Genomic DNA, 22,898 nt, shown 5'->3' with positions numbered 1-22,898 from the left:
ATTCATATGATCCAGCTTCAAATATTCTGGATAAATGAGTGTATGGGGAAAGTAGATATTTTAGACTAAGTGAATTGTTGACCCAATACCTACATACCTACTTTTTCCCTAATCAAATCCCAGTTCTGCCCAGTTGTCTGCTCCTTCTCCAGTGACATGGGAAGGCAATTCCATTGCAATTCTAAGGTAGAATGTGATCAGCCTATAATTTCTTTCTCCTAAAGACAACCATTCTTCCCCCTCATCCGTCCCCCACCCCCGTGGACACTGATCATCTCAGGATAGTTATAGCTCTTACGAGGATATTGAGTTCCAAGAGAAAATATTTCCAGACAGGATGTAGAAGCAGCCAGATTCTTAAGGACAGCCATATCCTATAGGCCAAAGCTAGCACAAAGCTTACTATATATAGTTCAAGGGGAGAAGAAATGAAGCCTTATCCAGATGGGAAGTGTCAGGGAGCTGGGGCAATCTATCATGAATCCTTCATATTACTTCCATCAGTTGGACACAGGATTTTTTGTTGCTTGCAAGTAAAAAAAAACCCAAAGAATAAAAATAAGTTTGATTTTTCTCGAATCTATAAAGATATTTCCTTCTGCTCTTTAACATAGGGGTCTGTAGACTTTCTGCGGAAGACCAGATAATCCAGTATCTTTGGCTTTGTTGGCCCCATAGTCTGTATTATACTACACTTAACTCTGCCAATGAGAGCTAGAATCACCTGTGGAAAAGCATTATGAATGAATGAACACAGCTTGTGTTTCATGAAAAAAATTATGTATGACCATTGAAATTTGAACTTCCTACAATTTCATACATCACAAAATCACTATTGTTTTGTTACTCAACCATTTAGGGGGAAAAACATTTTTAGCTTATAGATTATTCCCCCCCTACAAGAAAATGGCTGATTTGGTCCCTGTGCTGCTTTTTGTTAACCTCTACTGTGACATTAAAGCTTGCTACAGGTTCAGGACCTTTGCATATACTAGCCTTCTGGAATATTCTCTTGGATCTTCACCTGCTTTGTATTTTCTCTTTATTGTGTTTTAGATAAAATATTATTATGTCTTTCGAATAGCTCTCTTACTTACTTTATCTTAAATTAGTCCCTTTATCTCTGAAACACATTACCTCCATCCATTTCTCATTGCCTGAAATTCTGCTCAGTTACTTGTTTATGTATCTGTCTCTGCCTCTCTCTTACTCTCCCTGATAGCTACTCTGAATGAAAATGGGATTTTGCCTATCTTATTTGCCTCTGTAAACTCATTACTTAGGCCAGTGCCTGGTATGTAATAGATAATTAAATATCTGCTGGCTTTATAATGGTTACATCCCAATTCTCTGCAGCTTGAAGAGAACATAAAGAGCCACTCAGTTTATACCTATTGGGTAAGGGAAAGATAATAACAACAGAGGAAGGAGATTGAGTCATTACTGCACTCTGAGAAGCATTTGTCCCTTTGCTATTTCCCTAAGATTCAGGAAAGGCTAAGGGAATTTTTTTTCTGTTATATAATTCTGAAGATGGCTGTATTTTCCTCACTTGGCTGATATAAATGACTTACCTTGACTGTCTGCAGGCAGGAGATGGGAAAACAACTTCATCCGAGGAGAGAGAATGTCACTGTGAGGTTAGGAAATAATGTTTAGAAACTAGATTGTTCTAGATCATTGTTATGATTTAATAGAAATCTCAAAGATCTGTAGGAAGGAAATAGCAAAGATCTCCGACAGAGATGAAAAAAATCGGAAATCACGTCATGCTAAACCTGTTATGAGGAGGGAGGGAAGAAAAAAGTCAGCAGCAGGTTGGACATTTGGGACCAGAAGGCTTGAGCTAGAACAGGGTGTACCTACGGGTAGTGCTGGGTGGGGGCCAGAGCCTGACAATGTGGCATTAGTTTTTCTAAGCCCGGGGATAGAAGTGGCTTCCAGCCAGTTCTTCCTCTACTTTTCAAACAAACAAATTGGCAGGGTAGAAAGAGACCCGCTGTAGGTAATTAGAATCAACAGGGAGTGTCCATGGGAAGCAGGGAGGGCCATGGCTGAGGCTGGGAGTTCAGCAAGTTCAAGCTAAGAACAGAGCCCTGGGACAGACACAGCACCAAGTTGAAACAGAGATGAGGGTGACCTGAAATTGCTCAGCAGTCTGGAAGTCATGGACGGCTGGCTGAGAATGTCCACAGTGTCAGACCATTGGTTCCTTATGGAGGGATAAGGCAGAAACTGAGGTTAAATTATACTCATCTGGACTGTTTTGGTTGTAAGTAGTAGGAAATCAAACTAAACTTGACCATGTTTAATGTTTTTGCTTGCTCACATAATTGCAAAATGCAGCAGTACACTGGCTTCTGAATGGTCATACAGAAGCTCTCAAACAATAATGTATTCAGTTTCTCTGTTTATCTCTATCTCTCTGTCTCTATCTCTCTCATCTCTCTCCTCTTACCTCTAACCTCTTACTTCATCTTTTTTGTACACAGTTGTGTTTGAAAGTAAACCTTCCCCATGACATTGGTTTGTCAGCAGCCATAGGTATATAACCCCAGCTTCAAACTCAGAAGAGTTCCTTTGGCCTGCTTGTTCTAACACAGGACAAATGTGTTTTCTCTGATTGGGCTATTCTTGAGCCAATCCCTGAGCCTAGGGCATTGCAGTATCTTATTGGCTATGTGCTCTCCTTTGAACCCTAGTGAACTTGGAATGAGGGAAAAGGTGCTTCACTAAAAAGAAAACTTAGATATTGCTATCATGGATGCTAAGGCTCAAACCAAATCAGAACCAGACCAAGCCTAGTAATCATCATGCTCACACAGAAAGGTCCAGAAGCCACAGTTGCTCATCAGTCCATGAGGATGCAATTCTAAATCAGTGTTACAACCAGGTCTTAGACATTCCATCCTTTTCTCCTTTTCTTTCTTTCCTTCCTTACTACTTTCTTTCTCTCTTTCTTTCTTTTTTTGAATTTTAGCTCTGTTGATTTCTACTTCTTCCTTTTTATACTGCCAGAATTTCTACCTCTGGCCTAAATGAGCATTAGGGAGTTAATACGAAGGACAGAAAATAATCATCATGAATGAAAAAAAAAGTATCCAAAAAGCTTCATGCGTTATTTAATACATATAAAGCATAAGCTTGGTAAATAAGTTTGGTAACTAGAAATGTAACTATTATCCAAATAGTCCCTAGATTATAAGGTAACAAAGCTCTAGAAAAGAGACCCCATTCCCTGCTAGGGTCTAGATTTGTCCAGAGACCTACTTAACTTTCACCTTAGGAATAATTCATGAAGAAATGTTACAGTGTGTGAAGGCTCAGAATTTTAAAAGCTGTTAAAACCATGATCATAGTTGGTGTGGTTTATATGTCTATCTCACTTTAATTCAGTGATCCTCCTCTTCTGACCATGCTGTTCCTACCTCTTCTACGACCCTGTGTTTCCCAGTTTTCTCTCTGGAATCTCAGCTCTTCCTCCTTCATCTACCCTGGCAGGGTAACTCTCCACAAGTATCCACAGTTGAACAGGGCACAGAGCAAATGTGAAATGTCTTTTATGCTAGGTGATATACCAACTACCCCAAGGGAGTTTCATGCCTGATTGTCCAAGTACTAATTCCACGCAGCTTTCTGTAGCCCAAATGTCTTCCTGAAGAGTCACATTTAACAAGTCATCTAGAGATATTTTATAGTTTTTGAATGAATGAATGCTTGTCCTTTCATGTTTCAAGTTCAACATACCTAAAATGAAATTCCTGTCTTCTCTGTGTGTGTGTGTGTGTGTATGTGTGTGCGCGCGTGCTCGTGCGCCAGCACTAAAGCTTCAACTTAGGACATGGGTGCTGTTGCTTGCTCTGTCACTTGAGCTACCGCTCCACTTCTGGCTTTTTGATGGTTAATTGGAGATAAGAGTCTCATGGATTTTCCTGCCTAGGCTGGCTTCAAACTGTGACCTAAGCCTTCTGAGTACCTATGATTGAAGGTGAGAGCCACTGGCGCCCTGCTCCTTTTCCTGTCTGGTCCTACCCTACTTGTACTTAGTGAAACCACCTAGGACAGAAACCTCAGGGATTTCCTTGTCTTGCCCCTTAGTCTTCTCCTTTCAAGCCCCACTGATCCTCACTCAGTGTTTTTTGGGAAGTCACTCCTGTTGTTTTAACTCAGGCCTATGGCCATTCATTTGGTTACTGGCACAGCTTTCCTTCTGGTCTTCATGTCTCTGAGCGTGTTCACATTCCCTGGCTTCTGTGGCTCTCCACGGCCTACTGAAACAGGATGACACCCCTTTACATACTAAATAAACTTGCTGTTTCCTGCCTTCAGCCTCACTTCTAGAGTGCCCTGCCTTACGTGCACATACAACCATCACCTTGCTGAAGTTTAATCCCTGTGGAATGTCACTGTCCCCCATTCCTGCACATGATATTAGATTCAAGCTGAGGTACCAGGTTCTCTGGGAAGCCTAGTAGACTCTGTAGGAGGAGTTAGGTGCCTTCTAATTGGTTGAATATCCCCTATCCATGCACTATAAAGACCATGTTCCCTGGCTGTTGCAAACTCCCTTGTGAGTTCTTTGAAAGCATGGGAAAAGCATGCTTAACCGTAATTTCCCAGTGCCTAGTCAAGCATAGTAAGGTTTCTGGCAACACCTGCTGAATAAAAGGTCCATGTTTCTCCACTTGTTACCAGAGAAATGTGTTTCCTCTTGGCCTCAGTAGATTCCACAATGTGAGAAATACCACCCTCCCAAATACCAAGAGTAAACAGTGGTTGTTTGGCTAAAAGAACTTTAGGCACTAAAAGAAAACTCTGTGGGTTCTAAAATACTCACTAGTCTGATACAGCGGCTCAGCAGAATAACTAATGAAAAAGCAAGGTAATATTCCCCAGCTGAAACCATTCGTTTATTTACAGTTACTTCTGAAGCCTTATTTGAGATTTCCAGGCTATTTTTTAAATTAATCTTAAATCTATATAGAATGGCAGCTAGTCTTTGTATTGCTTGTGATGGTAACAAATACAGTATTAACACCCAATCAGCAAATGTTTATTTACCTTGAATTTTCTTATTGAAATATACAGAAGATACCATTTATTTATTCATCCAACAAATTTTCTTGCATATTTTGTACATACTGTGCATCACTCTGGGGATATAAACAATGGACAGCATAGATTTCCTTATGTGGAAGATCATACTCCTACCATGGCTCATGCGAGGAGAATAGATAGTCTGATCTGGAGAACCGAAGAATGCCAGGGTGGCCAATGCCATGTGAGCTAGGGAAAAAAGGTGGGATATGAGGTGAGAACAGTTTCCTGTGGGTCAGATCACTCTTTACTTTTTTTCTCAATAAGCTGAAAATTGTGATCAGAGAGGGGGCATATGATATCTTGTGTTCTAAAGGATTGATTTGGCTCCTGGGACTTGACCACAGACAGCAAGGGAAAATGGTCCAGGTAGGAGAGGATGGTGGCTTAGACCAAGGGGGAGAGAATCAGATGATAGGTATCCCTATCAAGGGGAGAAAAAACTGGGTCTAAGATTTTGGCCTTCACAGTTGCAAGGATGGCTTTTCCACTGGGTCTGGTAGAACCAGAACCATACTTCAGGTTGGGTCTCTTGTTCAGACTGAGATGCTCTCAGTAGAATGTTGACTAATAAGTTGTAGAGCTCTATCTGGATGTCAGGAGAGAGGGCAGAGCTGGGATAAACTTTAGGAAGTAACAGTATACAGATGGTGTTACTAGGAAGTGTATGTGTTTAGAGGGTTCAGAATTATCCTGGGACCTTCCAATGTTTGGAGGTTATGAGAATTAAGGGGAATAAGAAAAGGAAACTAAAGAGCCCATGAGATGGAAAGAGATCTGAGAGATGATCTTTCACTACTTGATGATGAAAGATTATTGTGCTTGAATTAATAAAGAGCCAACCAGACTCTAGCAAATTCTAAGGTATGTCAGTGTATTTCCCCATGTTCATATATGATAGATGTGTGTGTGTGTGTGTGTGTGTGTGTGTGTGTCCATGTCTGTGTACCCATGCACGCACCTATATGGTGGACTTTTCTTTTCCTTAGTCAAGCATGGTGATACATGCCTATAATCTCAGTACTTGAGAGTCAGATGCAGGATGGATGATCAGGAGCTCAAGGCCAGTCTGGGAACATAGTGCCATCCTGTCTCAAAAATATAATTTTTTATTTTATTCTTAGTGGCTTATGGTTACTCATTCACTACATATTTCCTTTGTTTTCTCTCCTAGAAATTCTAAGTCCATGAATTTTATTCTGTCTTTTCCTATCAGGGCAGCTGTAAGATCAGTTCACCTTGTGTCTACACTATTAAGGAGAGTTTGAAGCAATGAGTTAATTGCATTCATGAAATCATTCATTCAAGTGGGTAGTTACCAGGAAGTTAGTGTGTGTGGGTACTGTTGTAGGTATTGGTGGATACAGACATGAAGCATATTGATTCAATAGTATCCTTGTGGGCCAGGAGCTTACCCTTCAGTGGACCAAGAGGGACAACTTTCAATTGGGAAGGCAGGAAGTGACTCTGAGGATTAGATCATGATATCTCCACGGTAGCCAGCAAAACTGTTTAGACTCCTGAATCGACCCCATGTTTCTAGTTGCTATAGACTCCTAGGTTCTTAGTTTCCTCCTATTTTACTAGGATTGTGGATGAAATCTACTTCTATATAATTTAGAGTACTACTCTGAAAATCAGGGTTTCTTTTGTTGTTGTTGTTTGTTTCTTTTTCTAAGATTAGGACTAGAACTCGGTGTCTGAGGCTTGCTTTCACTCATTGGCTAGTGCTCTACAACCTGAGCTATGCCTCCAATCTCTGAAAATCAGTTTTTTGTTTTGTTTTGTTTTTCTGCTAGTATTGGTTGTTTTTTTTTTTTTCTGCCAGCACTAAGTCTTGAATTGAGGGTTTGGACATTTCTCTTATCATTTTGCTTAAGGCTGGAATGCTACCATTTGAGTCACAGCACCACTTCTGCTTTTTTCTGTGGTTAGTTGCAGATAAGAATTTTACAAATTTTTCTACTTGGTCTGGCTTTGAAACACAATCCTCAGATATCAGCCTCCTGAGTAGCTAGGATTACAGGCATGAGCCACTTGCACCTGGCTGACAATCAGTTCTTGAAACATTTCATCTAAAATCTACTAGAGAAGCAAATGTTTACAAACATGGAATTTAATAAAGTTCATCTTGGTAAGCGACTCTGGTCTGAAAATGCATTTTATGTACATCTATTTCTGTATTTCCATATACTCCTGTGAAATAGGCACTGACATCCCCGCCTTGTACACTAATAAAATCAAAGGCTTAGCTAAATTCAGTAAATTTATCTCAAAGCCATGAAACAGCAGACCCATAGTAAGGCCCAAGTCTGTTTGGCACTTAAGATTTGTATTAGCATTACTTTTAAAAAGTCAATATGAAGACATTTACATTTTTTTTTAAATGTTATAGTCTTCATCTCTACCAAATTTCCAGAAATTGAAATAAAAGTTTACAGGCGCTAAGATGAATAATTTTTGGGGTATTTGGGGAACAAATCTGCTTTAATAGTGTCACATTCCATCTTTAAATGAAAATATGTTACCTTTGGTTTCAAGTTTATAAACAGTACTGCTTTGTCTTCTGAGAAAGTATTCAAGGAAGTAACAGGTACTGGTGGTTCACACCTGTAATCCAGCTACTCAGGAGGCTGAGATCCAAGGATCATGGTTTGAAGTCAGCCCCAGCAAGAATGTTCTCTAATTAATTAGCAAAAAACTGGAACTAGAGGTGTTGCTCAAGTGACAGGGCAAGGCCTTGAGTTCAGCCTCAATTCGGACCCCACCTGCCAAGAGATAAAATTCAAAAATATTTCAACTAATAAAGATTGAGATTTTGTAAAATTAAATATCTGAGTTCCATTTTTAGCTCCGTTTTTTAAAAGCTGCAATATCAAAATGTTTTTAATGTCTGCAGCAAATTTTTGAGATTTTAAGTTTATATCATCGTACTGCAAATGATCATTCACGGAGCACTTATTACATGCCTGGCAATGTCCTCTGCACATCATTTGTTCTTGTCATTCAATGATGTAATTCTGTGAACTCAATTGTTCCTCTTTGGTTTACAGACATTGATACTCAGAAAAATTAGTGAATTGGCTTAAATATAAAACCATTATTAAGTGGGATTTGAACTGAGTGTTCAGAAACTTGAAGCTCTGCTTATTACATATTCTCATTTCCTATTTTAGAAGGTGTCTTTTTCTTAGTAGATTTTGTTCATCCTCTAAAGAAGTAAATTTGAAGCACTATCTGTTTTTCTGGTATCTACTTCTTTGCCACAATGGTTCTGGGAGTCTATGAATAGCCCTGTCAAAGATAATTCATTGGCGTTCAATGGGACCCTTGTGTTTCTCATCAGCAAAATTTTGAGGGGGCGTGGGGAGGATGGTACGGAATTAGATCTTTTAAATTGTCTTGGTAGCTTACTGTTTTTTCTTTTATATTGTATGTTATTTCTTCTTCTTTTTTTTTTTTTTTTGTCGGTCGAGGGGCTTGAACTCTGGGCTTGGGTACTGTCCCTCAGCTCTTCAGCTCAAGGTGAGCTCTCTTCCACTTGAGCCACAGCGCCATTTCCGGTTTTCGAGTGGTTTATTGGAGATCAGAGTCTCATGGACTTTCCTGCCTGGGCTGGCTTTGAACCGTGATCCTCAGATCTCAGCCTCCTAAGTAGCTAGGATTACAGGCATGAGCCACAGTCACCTGGCCTTATTTATTCTTCTTTACAGAATGTTTTCTCACAGACATTGAAAACATCTCTAAATAATACTAGGAAATCTATTTGAGCTGGATAGTTGTGGCTCATGCCTATAATCTAGCTACTCAGGAGGCTGAGATCTCTGGATGGTGGTTTGAAGCTAGCTAGGGCAAAAAAACCTGTGCGATGCTTATCTCCAGTTAACCAGCAAAAAGTCAGAAGTTGAGCTGTGGTTCATGTGGTAGAGCACCAGTTTTCTTTTCATATATATTTTTATTGTAAAAATACTGTACAGAGGGGTTACAGTTACATGAGTAGGGTAGTGAGTATTTCCTATCAAGCATTGTCACCTCCTCCTTTGTTTTTCCCCTACCATCCCTTCCCTCCCCGCCTCTCCAACTCCTCCCTTCCCCTTCCCTGAAATCGTAAAGTTTGTTTTCAATATAGTGTCTTGTACATTAGAGCACCAGTTTTGAGCAAAAAAGCTAAGGGACAGCACCAGGCCCTGAGTTACAGCCCTAGTACTGCCCCTGTACCCCCAACAAAAAAAAGAAAGAAAGAGAGAAAGAAAAAAGAGAGAAAGAAAGAAAGAAGTTGACTTAAATTGCTTGCCCTAGCTTAGAGCTAGGAAAGCAGTGAAGCTAGTGCTCTCCTGTGGTCATGGACCTTCAGTGGCAAAGAAGATAAATACATAAACAAAAAATACAAAATATATAAACATTCAAATAAAGGATACAAAGAATGAAGTTTGAGGGAGATCTGACTTTCAGATATTAATGTTGTCAGAGAATGTTTTCTAGAAACTAGCTACTCTTGTCATTCATAGTCTTATAAAAGAGGAATATGTTAGTATCAAAGAAAGACATTAATGGCCAACATAGTTTCTAAATAAAAAGTACTTTGGCAAGTGGGATATATCAGCCTAGTGAAGAAGGTATCACATTGCTGTTGTTTTTCTCTATTGCAACTAAACGGAGCTTCTTTACACTTGGCTAACTATATCAGAGCAGCTTTGGGAAGCTGCTACCAGGTTGGTTTGCATGGTTACTTTTCAGCAAAATAAATACATAAGTAAACACTTAAGAACCAGGAAAAACTTTATCTTTTCAATTATATTTATATTCTATTGATAGAATGCTCTAGTATGAGAATATAAGAGTTACATTTTTCTAAAATTGGGGGTTGGGTAGTGGAAATAGAGTGAAGAGAAACTGCAGAACATAAATACAAAAAGCCAGGTGCTGGTAGCTCATGCCTGTAATCCCTAGCTACTCTGGAGGCTGATATCTGAGGATTTTATTTTGAAGCCAGTCCAGGCTAGAGAGTCTGTGATTCTCTTATCACCAATTAATCACCAAAAAGCTGGAAGTGGAATTATGGCTCAAGCAGTGGAGTACTAGCCAAACCAAAATGCTCAGGAGGGGGTGGGGCGGGGAGGGGGAGATGGGAAGGGATGTGAAGGGGAAACAAAGGAGGAGGCAACAATGCTTGATAAGAAATGCACTCATTACCTTGCCCATGTAATTGTAACCCCTCTGTATGGTATTTTCACAATGTAATAATAATAATAATAAAATGCTCAGGGACAGTGCCCAAGCCCTGAGTACAAGCCCCAGCACAAAAATAAATAAATAAATTAGGACATACATAAAAAAAATCTTCCAACATTCCCTCTGCCAGCAGACGTTTTACCTTCCCTTCCCAGTGTTTAGATACAGGACAACCATGTTAGTAGTCAAAATTAAAGAATATATTCTCTATTGAAATACCACCCTCTCCTATTTCTACATTCCACCTTCAGTAGACAAAAGCACTCAATACTACCACAGCACTGTGGGGTCAAAACTAGAGGTGATATCAAAACCAGACATCTAGATGAATGTGGATTCTCAGACCATCTGCTATGAATGATTTGAAAACTGTGTGCTGCCGGGCGCGGGTGGCTGACGCCTGTAATACTAGCTACTCAGGAGGCTGAGATCTGAGAATCGTGGTTCAAAGCCAGCCCGGGCAGGAAAGACCGTGAGATTCCTATCTCCAATAAAACCACTAGAAAACCGGAAGTGGCGCTGTGGCTCAAGTGGTAGAGCGCTTGCCTTGAGCTGAAGAGCTGAGGGACAGAGCCCAAGCCCAGAGTTCAAGCCCCACAACCGACAAAAAAAAAAAACACAAAAAACTGTGTGCTATGGTGCATACTTGTAATCTCAGTACTCAAGAGGTTGAGAAAAGAGGATTCCAGGTCCAAGCCAGTCTGGCTAACAAGATCCTGTCTTTTGGGCCAGGAAGGTGGCTTAGCAGTAGAGTGCTTGCCTCGAATGCTTGAGGCCCTGGGTTGGATGCCTCAGTGCCACATAAACAGAAAAAGCTGGAAGTGGTGTGAGGCTCCAATGCTCAAGCATTAGCTTTGAGCTGAAGAGATCAGGACAGCGCCCAGGCCTAGAGTTCAAACCCCACAAGTGACAAAAACAAACAAACAAAAAATCCTGTCTTGGGGCTGGGAAGGTGGCTCAGTGGTAGAGCGCTTGCCTTGCATGCCTGAGGCCCTGGGTTTGATTCCTCAGCACCACATAAGCAAAAAAAGAAAAAAGCCAGAAGTGGCGCTGTGGCTCAAGTGGTAGAGCACTAGCCTTGAGCTGAAGAGCTGAGGGACAGCGCCCAGGCCCAGATTTCAGGCTCCATGACCGGAACCCCCCCGGAAGAAAGGGAGGGAGGAAAGGAAGAATTTAAGTTGGATAGTGACACTTTTTCAGTTGCTTTAGAAAGGTTGCTAATTCTTTATGACAAACTTCCATTTGGTAGCAATTAAAATTCAGCTAAAATGCTAGGTAGCTCAGGTGGCTCATGCCTATAATCCTAGCTGCTCAGGAGGTTTTAGAGGTTGAATCATTAGGACCTTGAGTTTCAGGCCAGCCTGGTTTATCAAGATTCTGTTAAGGAAAAGAAAGAAGAGGAGAAGGAAGGGGAGGGGAAAGGCGGTAAGGGAAAGGAAAGGGGAAAGGCTAAGGGGAAAGGGGAAAGACAGGAGAGGAAAGAGAGGAAAGGATTATGTACCCAAATATTGCAGTATTTGTTTTCTCTAAGATGAAAATCTAAATCGTGGCCCTTATTTTATCTGGAAGCTCTGCACATAGCAGGGCAAACTTGCCTTCTAGAATTCCCATTGTGCTGGTCATTGTTTTGTGTGCTGACGACTTCCTTCCTGCTTTTATGAGCAAGATATTCTGTATTTGAATTTTCATGTTCATTCTTCGTGCTAAGTCTTAATGAGATGGCAAATGCTTTTACGCAGAGGAACAAGTATGTTCTTAATATATAGTCAAGGAAGGAAGGAAAGAAGGGAGGAATAAAAAAAAGAAGGAATTGGAGGGAAGAATGAACTAAAGTTGGAGAGTGGCACGTTTTCCAGTTGTTTTAGAAAGTTTGCTAATTCCACATGACAAAGTTTCTATTTTGCAACAATTAAAATTCAACTAGTAGGGAGCCAGGCTCACACCTGTAATCCTAGCTACCAAGAGCATTGTGGTTCAAATCCAGCCTAAGCAGGGAAGTCGGTGAGAATCTTATCCCCAATTAACTTTGAGCTGTGGCTTAAAGTGGTAGCGTACTAGTCTTGAACACAAAAGCTCAGAAATAGTTCCCAGGCCCTGCGTTCAAGCCCCAGAACTGTACACAAAAAAAATTCCACTAAAAAGCTGGGTAGCTCTAGTGGCTCATGCCTACAATCCTAGCTACGCTGGTAGCTGATAACTAGAGGATTGAAGTTAAAAGCCAGCTTGAGCAATAAAGTCAAAAAAGACTTTTTAAACTAGCAAAATACTGGACTAGATGCATGGATCAAGTGACAGAGTACCAGATATGAGCAAGAAAGCCAAAGGGGAATACAAAGCCCTGAGTTCAAGTCTCAGTACTAGCGCGCGCGCGCGCACACACACACACACACACACACACACACACAACTTTAACTAGAAGACTAGAGATTACCGCTGTCTCTTGTGTGTCCTTGTTCTCTGTCTTTATTAGTTTCCTGAATATGTTTCAAAGAAACAAACATTAAGTTTGGGACCTAATGTTGGAAGGAAACATGACTCTGCTTTCAAAGACATTCAAGAAGAAAAACTGGATTAAGTAAAATCTCACAAGTATAATTCCTGCAGATTTCTTAGGAAATACAATAGGTTAATGTGTTAAAGCAGCCACATGTATAAGAAGATCTAGAGGAAAAAAGAATATAAAATTGTAGGTCTGCCCCTAGAACAGTCCCCTTCCCCTCTTCCCTCTTCCTGAAAGACAGCATATAGCCTTACCAGAAATCACCTGCCTGAAACCAGTAGTCACCTGACTGTGAGTCAGCAAAAGACCCCAGACTCTGAGGTGGCTTCTTTATCTGCTGAGGTCACTTCTTGAACCACCCTGGTCAAGCCTCCCTAAAACAGTAAGAGGTTCCCCAAACTTAGAGATCACTTCCACATCTGCTGTGGTCACACCTCCTCCCACCTTTCCCTGCATAATCCCTCTCAACCACACTGTTCCCCATTCCTTCCTCCTCTTTTTTTCTTCTCTTCTCTCTCTCTGCACATCTCTATCTCATGCAGGCAGGCAATTTGCTCTCCCCCCCAATAAACTCTTTTCTGCCTGACCTTTAGGCGAACCTTACAAAAATATGTAGGGGTGCATTGATTCAGGCTACATTATCAAAGTAAGCCAATTTGTTTGGTCATTTCAACAGCAGCAATTATAAAGCAATGAATCAGTGATTTTCTTCTGATCAAGAAGATAATTCTTGTCTCTATTGAAATTCTTTGTTAGTTTTCTGGATTCATCACAACCTTTTGAACCATTTTGCTTTGGGAAATGGACAACCCCATTAACTTCATGGAGGCAGATAGCGAACGTTGTAGTTCATGGGTATCAGTCACTCAGGCATCTAGCTCCTGTTATTTTCCCAATACTTAGCATGCAGCATTTGTTCTCAAGATTGCAAAATAGCCGCTGCCAGTCCATGCACCATATTCATATTCTAGACAAAAAGAATAAGGAAGTAAACAAAAAGTATATGTCAGCTGTTCCTTTGTTTAAAAAGAAAACACGAAACCACAAATCTTTTTTCAAAGGTTCACCCAGTGGATTTCCAATTGTATCTCAATGGCCAGGAAACTGGCATACAGCCACCACTAGCTGTGTAAAAGCTTGAGAACTGAATTTTCTAGGTGGCCACATTGGGGTTCTGCTAGCAACAGAGCCTAAGTGTGGAGCTACTAGAGCTCACCAGACCTAGTGAGAACTGATTCTGTCACCCTGGTTATATGAGATGATTCATTTTTTTTCCTTCTCCTGTAGAGACAGGGTAATAGAGAATTGTTAAGAGATTAAGTAAGTATTGATAAAGTATTTAGAATTGAATCTGGAATTTAGTAAATGGTATGTAAAGTACATGCTCAATAAACAAGGGAGAGTAGACAGTAGGTAGAAAAATAGTAGGCATGATTAATAAATAATAAAAAGTGAAAATAAGAATATTGTTAATACATTAAGTAACCTAAGAATGATATGAATTTCATTATTTTTTGAGCCAAAGAATGTCGCATAAATGCTGTTATATCCCTGAAAGAACTATGAGCCAATGCTTGATAAGAAAAGATTGTTCTTTTTTCTTTCCAGGAAAATAGGGATTTCATGTTTGCTTTAATCAATGGCTTTCACATAAATTAGAAGGCTTGGAATTTAAAACCAAAACAAATTAGAGGCTTGTATAATTATTTCTGTATCTGGGACATACCAGCAAAAAATCCTGGAAACACATATTTCACAATGATATACCTTCTTTCTCATCCATTTGTGATCTTGTTCCAAGTTCAGTTATTTGCTTATTATGTATAATGCTTTTGGATGCATGGAATGTATTATTATACTCTTATGGGTATCGTATATGGAAAGAGATTTTTTAAAAGAAAAATAGATTAGAATTGTAAGTCTAGGATTGACAGGAAACTCTGACTTTAAGCACCTTATTCCTCTAAGCCTCAGACTTCTGTAAAATGGGGCTAGTAGTGATACCCATTTCCTAGCACTGGAGTAAGAGTTAAATAAGGAAATGTAATAAAAATATTTAGCAGAGATCCTAGCAAGTGCTTAATGAATCTCTTCAAATCATCACCGTAATTATTTTTAAAAATCAAACTTCTTTTTTTTTTTGTCGGTCGTGGGGCTTGAACTCTGGGCCTGGGCGCTGTCCCTCAGCTCTTCAGCTCAAGGTGAGCGCTCTACCACTTGAGCTACAGCGCCACTTCCAGTTTTCTGGTGGTTTATTGGAGATAGGAGTCTCACGGTCTCTCCTGCCCGGGCTGGCTTTGAACCGCGATCCTCAGATCTCAGCCTCCTGAGTAGCTAGGATTACAGGCGTGAGCCACCAGCGCCGGCCTTAAAAATCAAACTTATCATGTGATAAGTAATGTAATAAGTACCTCCATAAAATTTGAAGATATGGTGCCTGTATAATTACTATAATCAAGATATAGAACATATGTATCAATCCACAATTATTATTATCATTGTTATTATAATGGTACTTGGTTTAAACTTAGGGCTTCACACTTGCTAGGCAGGTGTTCTGCTACTTAACCTGTGTCTCCAGGCCATTTTAGTTTATTTATGTTGTTTTGAAGATACTGTCTTGTGCTTTTGCCTGGAGCTGGCTGCCTCAAACCATGATGGCCTTACCTATGTCTTCCATGAACCTGGGATGATCATACACAAATACCACCATACATACCTTGTTCTTTTGGGGTGGGGGCGGTCTGGTCGTGGGCCTGAACTCTGGGCCTGAGTGCTGTCCCTCAGCTCTTCAGCTCAAGGCTAGCGCTCTACCACTTGAGCCACAGCGCCACTTCCGGCTTTTTTTTTCCTGCTTATGTGGTGCTAAGGAATCCAATCCAGGGCCTCATGCATGCAAGGCAAGCATTCTACCACTGAGCCACCTTCCCAGCCTACCTTGTTCTTTAAGATGGAGCTTTGCTAACATTTTTCCTGGCTGGTCTTATACTACAGTCCCCCTGATCTCTGCCTCTCAAGCACTTGGGACTGCAGGCATGAGCCACAGTGCCTAGCCTCACAAACATTTTAAAACAGGAAAGCTAGTGTCATATTCAGTAAGGGCACAAAGGAGAAATATAGGCTACCCATCTTAAAAGTGAACGGCTGAATGCTAATGAAATTGCAGAATTCTATTAGCATGAATGCAGCAAGGAACTCTGGAGGTAGGTCATGGGTAGGGGGAGGGGAAGGAAGGGGACTGGGCACTACTGCTGCTGACTGTCCAGAGGCAGCACTGTCCTTCCTGGTAACAGCATTGTGCTTGTCCTTTGTGGGAAGAATAATTCCTTAATGCTCTGTGTGTCCAGAGCAAGTGTGTATGTGGGGAGAGGGGGGGGGGGTGGCTCCTGTCTTAACATTTTTTTTCCTGCAATTCTTAGAAAACTCTCTCAGTGCTAATATTGTGGAATATAAATTAGGAGAAACTGTGAGAACCTTGAGGCTGAGGGTTGGAGGTATAGCTCATGGCAGGTGCCTTGCCTAGCTGCTTGAGCTCCTGGGTTTTATACCCACCACCACCACCAAAACCTAACACCACAAAATCCAAATGAACCAACCAAACAAAGCCCCCACACAAACTCAGGAAGTTCAGCCTAAGGGTTGAGGATAGCTTGTGCTAGAATTATCTAAATCCACAGAGGCTGTTCTTCTAGAACTACCCCAGGACTTCTTAGTTACAGAACCCATACATGCCTCCATCTGAGAGCAGCCTGATTTCCAGCTCATGTGCAGGAAGCCTATACCCACCTCTGAGTAGATGGGTTCAGAGACAGTATTTGTGGGAGTGTTTTGCTGTGGGTCATGTTTCTACACATAGCAGGTGATTATATGGTAGATCAGAAATGGATTGGTGCAGGTGCTGGTGACTCATGCCTGTAATCCTAGCTACTTGGAATGGCTGAGAACAGAGAGCCCTGTTCAAGGTCAGCCTGACACATACATGAGACCTCTCAACCCATAGCTGGACACAGTGGCATATGTCTGTCACATGTGGGAATCTGAGATCAAGAGGATCACAGTTCTGTTTCAGGCCAACCTAGATTGAAAAGTCCTCAAGACTTCATCTCAACAGAAGAAGCTAGGTATGGTAGCATATACCTGCCATTCAAGCCTGACTAAGAATTTAAAATTTGTTGAATCCCGGTCCAGGTACATGCCTTGGAAGGAATTGAGACCTACTTCAAAAATAATCAGCCCTTGCCCACCCCAAAAAGAGTTGAAGGTCTGCCCAGGGCCATTTAAGTCCTCCCTACCTCTTGGCGAAGTTTCCACCCAGTATCTGTGTTACCTAGGTAACTGGCACACCTGGAAGCAGTCACCTCCCCCTCCTGCTAAGTCACATCTTGGGCTACTGCTGGTCACATGCCTCCCATCTGACCATAGGAGGGTCTCAGGCCCTGAGGTCACATCCAGATCCTGCGTGGCCAGATCCTCCACCTGGCCACACCTCTTCCTGTCCCTGGCCTAGAAAAGTCCTGGCCCAAGAGTAGGCCACCTCTTTTCAGCCACACCTCTCCACCATGCGTGGCCAGAGTAGCAGTTTGGTAAATAAACTTGTTTTCCTGCCTGAATACCACGTGGTGTTCTCTTCATCGGCTACCTAATGAAATCTACCTATTTAATATACCTTACAGGTATGGCTCAGAGATAAGAGCACCTGCCTTGCAAATGTGAAGTCTTGAGTTCAAATCCCAGCATCACCACCACCAAAAAAGAAAAAGTGAATTGGACAAATGAAATAAAAAAAACAAAATAACATGGTAAAAAAAATAACAGGGGCTGGTGGCTCGTGCCTATAATCCTATTACTCAGGAAGCTGAGATCTGGAGGATCATGACTCTAAGCAAGCTGAGGCAGAAAAATTCACCAGACTATCTCTAAAATAGCAGCCCAAATCAGGGCTGGAGGCATGTCTCAAGTGGTAGAGTACCAATTTAGCAAGCATGAGGCTCTGAATTCAAACCCCAGTAAACTTGTACCTCCCCATCCTTCCCCAAAAGACAAACTAAAACATGCATTTAAAATAAATTGTTATTGAAAGCAGAACTCTTTGGACTAATTGTGTAGCTAATTGGAAGGAATGCAGACAGTTATCCAAAGAATTTAGGACAAATAATGTTGTCTAACTTATTTCCTTATTTCATATGAAAGTGATTTTCTGGCCTTAACTGTTCTCTTTTATTTGCATGGCATGACCAAAATCTATCTTTTCATTTGAGTCACTGAGTATGCGTACCTCAGTTGCTATTGAGCTTGGAGGCACCAATAGCTGTTTTAAGCTGGGGTAGTAGCATTGAATGCCACAAAATCCCTATCCTCCTGGACAGAGATAGCCGCATCTTCCATGTGCCAGATTCTGTTCTCAGCATTGGGTTTTTTTTTTTTTTATGGAATGTCCATCTGTGGAAATTGATGATTAAATTGAAAAAAACATGTATACACCAGTTACATATCTTCCTATTTGTCTGTGAGTATAATTGTAACTAGACTTAGAGACTGCTTTTGCTAAAAGCATTGACTTCATGTGGGCCTGCTAATGTCTATAGATTCCTGATGAGTAACTACAAATAGGATAAAAGTTTCGTATCTTCGATTCCACCTTGCATCTGTCTCCTTTGCTCTTCCAGTCGCCTTGGATTACAGGGACACATTTTTGACAAAAGTTAAGAATACCTCAAGGCAACAGCTACTTTATCTTCTAGGCAAGTTCTAAAAGAATGCACAGATCAGACCACAGTTTGACCAAGATTGTTTATGCCAGCCTGTAGCCCTCCTTTTTGTCTCTTCCTACATAATTTGGAAGCCCAAGTCAGAATCCTAAGGATAGGGCTGAGGAGGTTGTTTCCTTCTTTTCTTATCCTCCTGGTATAGCTATACTGACTAAAGTTCCTTTTTCTGCTTTGTATCCTCCCTTTCTCATCTAGCTTTCTCCCTGCCCCACTGCCCAAAGGGTTTGAACTCCCTGCAGCTTTCTAGGCAGGCACTCTACCACCTGAGTTGTGTCCCCAGCCCTTTTACTTTAATTTTTCTTCAGATAAACTCTTGTTGTTTTTCCAGACTGACCTGGACAGCAATCCTTTTATTATGCCTTCTGTGTGGATGAGATGTCAGGTGAACACCACTGCACTTGGCTTTATTGCTTGAGGTGGGGAATCTCATTAACATTTTTCCTGGACTATCCTCCAATGGTGATCTTCCTGATATCTGTCTCCTGAATAGCTGGGATTACAAGCATGAACTACTGTGTTCAGATGCTGTTTTTTTTTTCGGTTGTTGTTGTTTTGTTTTTGTTTTTGGTCACTGGGTTTGAACACTCTGGGCTTGGGAGCCCAAGGCTCATGCTCTACTGCTTGAGACACAGTGCCACTTCGGGGTTTTCTAGTGGTTTATGGGAGATAAGAGTCTCATAGACTTTCCTGCCCGAGCTGGCTTTGAATCATGATCCTCAGATCTCAGCCTCCTGAGTAGCTAGGATTATAGGTATGAGCCACCGGCTCCCAGCTTGCAGTCTGTTTTTTTTTGAGGCAAGTAGCCATATGTGATTTGTCAGGACCCCAGAATGAGGTCTGTGGCTTAGGACTCCAATAACATGGACATATTCAGTTATATGTTTGTGAATATATTTGTGCCATACGGATTTAATAAGTATGTAACCTGTTTACATTAAAATTCTGTGCCTCAGTCTCTTATTTAAGGGAAAAGTATCATAGTATAAGCTTTAGCAAAATTGACAGCGATTATTTCATTATCACTAATACCTATATGTACTGTTGCATACACATTTGCCCAAAATTCCTCAACAAGATGAAACCAATAATTGTGGATCTCATTTTATTTCATTCATTTAGTGTTTGCTTAATACTGAACCATGTCCCAAGCCTGTAGTGACAAAATGTATTGTTCAGAAATGGCCCCAGCACTATCTCCCCTCTTGTCATCCTCCTTTTAGAGGTACAGCCTGATTTCCCTCCCTTCTGATCTGAGTTTGTGACTTGCTTGCTGTGGATGAAGGTGGTTCTTGGAAGCATATAACTTGTGAGGCTTGGTGCCATAAAAGGTGATAGCTTCTTCTGGTGAGCTGGAAAGTTCACCCTGGAACCCTGATGGCCATGCTGCTTTGCAGTCTCTTGGAAACCACAGGGAAAGCCCAGTAGGCAAGAACAATTGGTAACTTAAAGATGCAAATCTGAAGAAAGGGGTCAGCTGCTCGCTGACTGCTATCTTATGAGCAATCAAGGCAGAACTCAATTCCTCCCCAAATTCCTGACTCTTGGAGATCATAAGAGAGAAGAAAATGATTGTCTTTGTCTTTAATCATTAAATTTTGTGTGCTTTATTATATATCAATAGACAATTAGAATGACTCCTGGTTGGAGGTAAGCATTAAGAAGATTTCCTTTCTCTGAGTTTCTATTTCAGATCTTTCTCATCCATAGCAAATGAGGAATGATTACTTTCAGGGATGAATGATCAAATAGATAACAGTCAAACTTTGTTAATACAATTAGCAAATAGATCACATTTATTCATTCACTTTTAATTCTCATTTAATAGATTGTTTTCTCAGATAGAGATGTTAATTACTCTCCCTTGATCCTGAGTTTGAAATTCCTTCTTCTTGTTCCCAAGCATGACCTTTTACCCTACCTTACCAGACAACATTGCTATTCCTTTTTGCTTCTGTTTCAGCCAGAATGGAATCAGTAAAGTTCGTTCTGTGCCTATTCTTTGTATCCCTAGTGACTAGGCCATTATATGCACATAGATGACTTTTTTTTTTTTTTTTTGGTAGCTACTAGGGCTTGAACTCAGGGCCTGGGTGGTGTTCCTTTACCTTCTTACCTTTTTCAATCAAGACTGGCACTATACAATTTGTGCCATACCTCCACTCCTGGATTTTTGCTGGTTAATTGGAGATAAAGAATCTCAGACTTTCTTTCCATTTGGTTTCAGATCTCAGTCTTCTGATAGCTAGGATTACAGGCCTGAGGGCTTGGCCCAAGATTCATAAAATAGCAGATTTATTTAACTCCCTGACAAACCCCCCAACCCCCTCCTCACCCCAGCTTTATCCTGAAGGAAAGCTGTTAGTTCCTAGAGAAATAACTTATTCAAGGTCAAGTTCCTTGACACCCTGTGGACCCCAAGCCCAACAAATGCACAGTAATTGGGCTGCTAGATTAGAATCCTGGGATGGAACAGTGTGACCACAGGTCAACACACTGGGGGTGGGAGGTCAGGAGGGACACAAATAATGTCCATTACTATTACTGATCGCCCGCCCTGGGCCCAGGTGTTGCGATTGCACAGTAGACAAGAAGGCTGCAGTAGCACGAGCCCTGGTGCAGCTGGTCACATAGCAGAGAGGGACGTAACATCGTGTAAAATTCCACTAACTGCTCATTAGGAAAATAACAGACGGCGGCAATTGTCTGAAGGCTGGGAGAGCTCTCTCAGCTGGGGGCAGCCGTAGGCGGGCTTTGAGCGGGAGTGGCCAGGAGGGGGCGAGAGGACTGCAGGCACCTAAGAGCCGGTAATTCAAAGATGCAAACATTTCCCCCTCCGGCTGGAAGGGAAGCTGGCGGCGCTCGGTGGGCTCGGTGTTCTCCGGGGGAGGGGGCTGCACTTCGAGTACAAGCTCCGTCGTCCAGTAGCGCAGGGTCGGGGGGCGGTGAATTCCAGCAGCCTTTAATTCCCAGATTTCCCAGGATCGGCCCACCCAGGTCCTTTCCATTCCCCCAGGCAAGCAGACTCTGCACCTCGTGCCGGACTCTGGGCCGCAGCAAGCGGGAAAGGCCCGGCTGGCGGATGCCCACTCAGGACACCGCTCACCACCTGAGTTAAAGGGTCTGTAACCCCGGCCGGCAGAGAGCAGGCGGGGGGCGGGGCTTACTCTGCAGATCTAGGCGGTGGCGTGGGTTCCGCCCACTACCCTAGACCCCGCCTCCAAGCTTATCTGATTGGGTCAAATCCGCAGAAAGGCCGGGCGGCCCCGGGCGGCCCCGGGGGTCGGGCTGAGAGGAGCACGCTGATTGGTCCTTCATGGATGAGGTCATCGCTAGCATGTTCGAACGGCCGGGACGCCGGCGGGGCTGCCGAGGCTGCTGTGAGAGGGCGCTCGCGGCTGCTGGAGAGCGAGCTAGCTAAGGAGGCGGGGTGGTGGCCGCGCTCTCGCTCGTCCGTCCGCTCGTTCGTTCGCTTCCCGGCGCCGTTGCGGGCCCGCCGCTGCGTGGCTGGCCGTGGGAGCATCCCCCTGCCCACCGACCTGCCCCCGGCTGGGTCCGGGAGTGCTCCACGCCCGCGGACCCCGCGCTCTGGGCGAGCCGGCGCCACACCTGTGGAGCCGGCGGCCGTCGAGGGTGCCGGCCGAGGTCCTGCGGCGTGCGAGCCCCGGGGAGGCGCGGCCCCTGGCTGGGCGCCGCGGGCAGCATGGGGCTCCCCGCGCTAGAGTTCAGCGACTGCTGCCTCGACAGCCCGCACTTCCGAGAGACGCTCAAGTCGCACGAAGCGGAGCTGGACAAGACCAACAAATTCATCAAGGAGCTCATCAAGGACGGGAAGTCACTCATTAGCGCGCTCAAGAGTGAGTGTCCGGGCGGCAGGGCCGCGGCCCCCGGGGGCGGAGAACGGCGGAGGGCCCCCCGGCTCCGCTCCGGACGTCCGCGCGCGGCGGGGTCTCGACCCCCCCCCCCCGAGCACTGGCGGACGGGGTCAGGGCTTCTGGGAGGCTGGAAGAACGCGTAACGTGGGCTAGGCAGCCGCGTCTGCGGAGGCAGGAGCCCGGCCGCCGGTGCCTCTGCGCCCGGGGATAGCTGGGGTGGGGGGGAGCGGGGGGGAGCGGGGCTGTCCGGGCGCGGACGGTACTGCGGGCACACAGGTGTCCTCGGAGTCGGACCGCGCTGCCCAGACCGCCCTTCGGCCTGCCGGACAACCCATCACATCCACGATTCGCCTTCCTTCAGGAGACGATTTGCCCATCCCCGGAGGGCGGGGAATGGAGCCAGGGCCAGGGGGGCGCTGCCTGCTCTCC

At 43.1% G+C, this 22,898-nt stretch overlaps 1 protein-coding gene across 4 annotated transcripts in view; it reads left to right on the top strand.

Annotated features, from left to right (window-relative positions):
- The first annotated feature begins 21,976 nt into the window (after positions 1-21,976).
- Arhgap26 (Rho GTPase activating protein 26) overlaps positions 21,977-22,898 on the top strand; it is a 462,007-nt gene continuing 461,085 nt past the window's right edge. For 2 of the 4 annotated variants that reach the window (XM_013020413.1, XM_013020416.1), the window contains exon 1: positions 22,106-22,451. In XM_013020413.1, the coding sequence (XP_012875867.1) occupies positions 22,298-22,451 (154 nt within the window). In that variant the 5' untranslated portion in view covers positions 22,106-22,297. Of the gene's footprint in view, positions 22,452-22,898 lie in introns of all 4 variants that reach the window. The other 2 variants (XM_013020414.1, XM_013020415.1) reach the window with 2 other exon arrangements.

Source organism: Dipodomys ordii, unplaced genomic scaffold (assembly GCF_000151885.1).
Source record: "Dipodomys ordii isolate 6190 unplaced genomic scaffold, Dord_2.0 Scaffold50, whole genome shotgun sequence".
In the NCBI taxonomy this organism is placed as follows: domain Eukaryota; kingdom Metazoa; phylum Chordata; class Mammalia; order Rodentia; family Heteromyidae; genus Dipodomys; species Dipodomys ordii.
This window is presented reverse-complemented; position numbering and strand designations above follow the sequence as displayed.